This window comes from Vicia villosa, linkage group LG7 (assembly GCF_029867415.1).
Source record: "Vicia villosa cultivar HV-30 ecotype Madison, WI linkage group LG7, Vvil1.0, whole genome shotgun sequence".
In the NCBI taxonomy this organism is placed as follows: Eukaryota; Viridiplantae; Streptophyta; class Magnoliopsida; order Fabales; family Fabaceae; genus Vicia; species Vicia villosa.
This window is the reverse complement of record NC_081186.1, coordinates 35,259,719-35,262,483: the sequence shown is the minus strand read 5'-3', so window position 1 is coordinate 35,262,483 and position 2,765 is coordinate 35,259,719. Positions and strand designations below refer to the sequence as shown.

The 2,765-nt window shown below is 40.1% G+C and overlaps 1 protein-coding gene across 1 annotated transcript; it reads right to left on the bottom strand.

The window, feature by feature from the left end:
- Nucleotides 1-936: 936 nt before the first annotated feature.
- On the bottom strand, nt 937-1,872 carry LOC131618851 (uncharacterized). Its single transcript, XM_058890009.1, has one exon. It carries the CDS (start codon nt 1,870-1,872, stop codon nt 937-939), a length of 936 nt encoding a protein of 311 aa, XP_058745992.1.
- Nucleotides 1,873-2,765: the final 893 nt, after the last annotated feature.

The window sequence follows — 2,765 nt, the reverse complement described above, 5'->3', positions numbered from 1 at the left end:
ACCAAATGGGCATGTAAAAGCCGTTTTCTCATGATCCGCCGGGTTTAACGTGATTTGGTTATATCCCAAATAACCATCCAAGAAGCAATAAAAGTTTTTACCGGCCAATCTCTCTAGCATTTGATCCATAAATGGTAGTGGAAAATGATCCTTTCTTGTGGCTTGGTTCAACCGCCTATAGTCAATACACATTCTCCACCCGGTCACCGTTCTTGTAGGAATCAACTCATTCTTATCATTTCGGATAACCGTCATCCCACCTTTCTTTGGTACCACTTGAACCGGACTCATCCATGCGCTATCGGAAATGGGATAAATCATCCCGGCTTCCAATAGTTTAATCACCTCTTTCCTAACGACTTCCTTCATAGACGGATTCAAACGCCTTTGTGGTTGTGCTACGGGCTTGAAATCGTCTTCCATCATGATGTTGTGCATACAATAAGCTGGGCTAATTCCCTTCAAATCGGACAGCACCCAACCTAAAGCTCCCTCGTTCCTCTTCAACACATCAATTAATCTATTTTCCTCTTTTGGTGATAGAGCACTACTAACTATCACCGGTTTGGTGAAATTTTCGCCAAGGAACACATACTTCAAATGGGTGGGCAGCAACTTTAATTCAACTTTGGTTTTTTCCACTTTCTTTTCCACATCTAATTCATTTATCTTTTCCTCCTTTTTATCAATTTCTCCATAAGACTCCAATCTTTCCAAAATAGCCTCTATTTCCTCCTTTTCATCTTTGAAAGAATTGTTGTAATCACCTATGAGACATTTCTCTAATGGACTAGTGATATAAACATGATTGGCAACTCCCATGACTTCCTCTTCAATGACATCCATACGGAAAACATCGTGCTTTTCTTTGGGATGCTTCATTGCTTCGAAGAGATTAAAAGTGACTTCCTCATCTTACACCCGCACTTTCATGAGTCAGTCATCAATGTCTATCATCATCCGGGCTGTTTTCATAAATGGCCTTCCAAGAATCAACGGAACATCTCTATCTTCTTCCATATCCACCACCACAAAATCTACCGGAAACAAAAATTTGTCAACTTTTACCAATATGTCTTGAGCAACTCCATAAGGTGAGGTTGTGGACTTATCGGCTAGTTGTAATGTCATTTGGGTAGACTTCATTTTAATATTCCCCAATCTCTTTATGATAGACAAAGGAATGAGATTAATGCTAGAACCCAAATCAATTAGACCATTGCCAATGTAAGTACCTCCAATGGTGACCGGTAAGATGACTCGTCCCGGACCGGTTTCTTTTCTTGGAAGAGTTATTTGAATGATAGCACTACATTGAGCATCAAGCATAATGGTTTCGTTGTCCGGATATCGTTTCTTTTTTGTGAGAATGTCCTTCAAGAATTTTGCATATTTTGGCATGTGTTCTAATGCTTCGGTGAATGGAATATTTATTTGAAGTTGCTTAAATATATCCATGAACCTAGCATAATGTCTTGCATTCTCCTTCCTTGATGGTGCATGTGGGTAGGGTAGGTTTTGAATAGGATTTGTACTCACTCCTTTTCCTTCTCTTTTATTGTTCTTCACATTTTTCTCTTTTTCGGCTACCTCATCCCCTTCTTTTTCATTTTCTTTTTCCACCACTATCTCATCCTTCTCATCTTCAACAACAACAAATCCATCATCCTCCACTACTATTTCCTTCATCTCCCCATTACTCACCTCATTGCCACTCCTTGTAAGGATTGCCTTGCAATACTCCTTCGGGTTAGGTTGAGTGTTTGCGGAAAAAGAAGGTCTCGTTTGTTGTTCGGCCAATTGTTTTGCAAGCTGCCCCACTTGATTTTCTAAGTTCTTTATGACAGCCACATTAGTCTTTTGATTCTTCATAGAAACTTGCATGAATTGGTTGAGAGTGTCTTCCAATTTTGAGCTTCCGCCTTGAGTTTGTTGACCTTGACCTTGTGGATTTGGACTTTGATACGGACTTTGATGTTGATTGTGTTGGTTGTTGAATCTTGAAGGTTGAAATCCTTGGTTGTTCCATTAATAACCTTGATGTTGGTACGGAGGTTGCCTTTGATAGCCTTGATGTTGGTTGTTCACGTAATTAACTTCCTCTCCTTCGGGTGGTGGACAAAATCCGGTAGGGTGGTCACCTTTGCAAAGTTCACAACTTGCTACTTGAGAAGTCATTTGCATTCCATGAATTTCCTTCATTTGTTGTGGAAGCTTTGACATTTGCTTGGTGAGTAACTCAACTTGTTGAGAAAGAATTTTGTTTTGAGCGAGGATAGCATCATTGGTGTTTAATTCAAGAACACCCGGCTTCCTTTGTGATGGACTCCTATCATGTTGAGTTTGGAGATCATTGAGTGCCATACGATCAATTATCATTGTTGCATCCTTCGCGCTTTTTGACATTAAAGATCCACCGGCGGTAGCATCCAAAAGTGTCTTGTGCACCGGTTGAAGCCCATTGCGGAAGATGTGAATTTGTGTGAGATCATCAAAACCATGACCCTTGCATTTTCTAAGCATGGATTTGAATATTTCCCAAGCCTCATTTAAGGATTCGTTGCCTCCTTGAGTGAAAACCGCAATTGCCGTTTTGGCTTCCATAAATCGGGATTGAGGAAAAAATCTCTCTAAAAATTTCTCTTCTAATAAATTCCAATCCGTCATCACGTTTGGTGGTTGATCAAGATACCATTCCTTGGATTTCCCCACTAATGAATGTGGAAATAGCCTCTTGAACAATGATTCTTCATTCGCCGCATCAA

What these genes read in the sequence shown, in the direction of transcription:
- LOC131618851 (XM_058890009.1), bottom strand. Translation starts at nt 1,872, where the DNA reads ATGAAGAATCAAAAGACTAATGTGGCTGTCATAAAGAACTTAGAAAAT.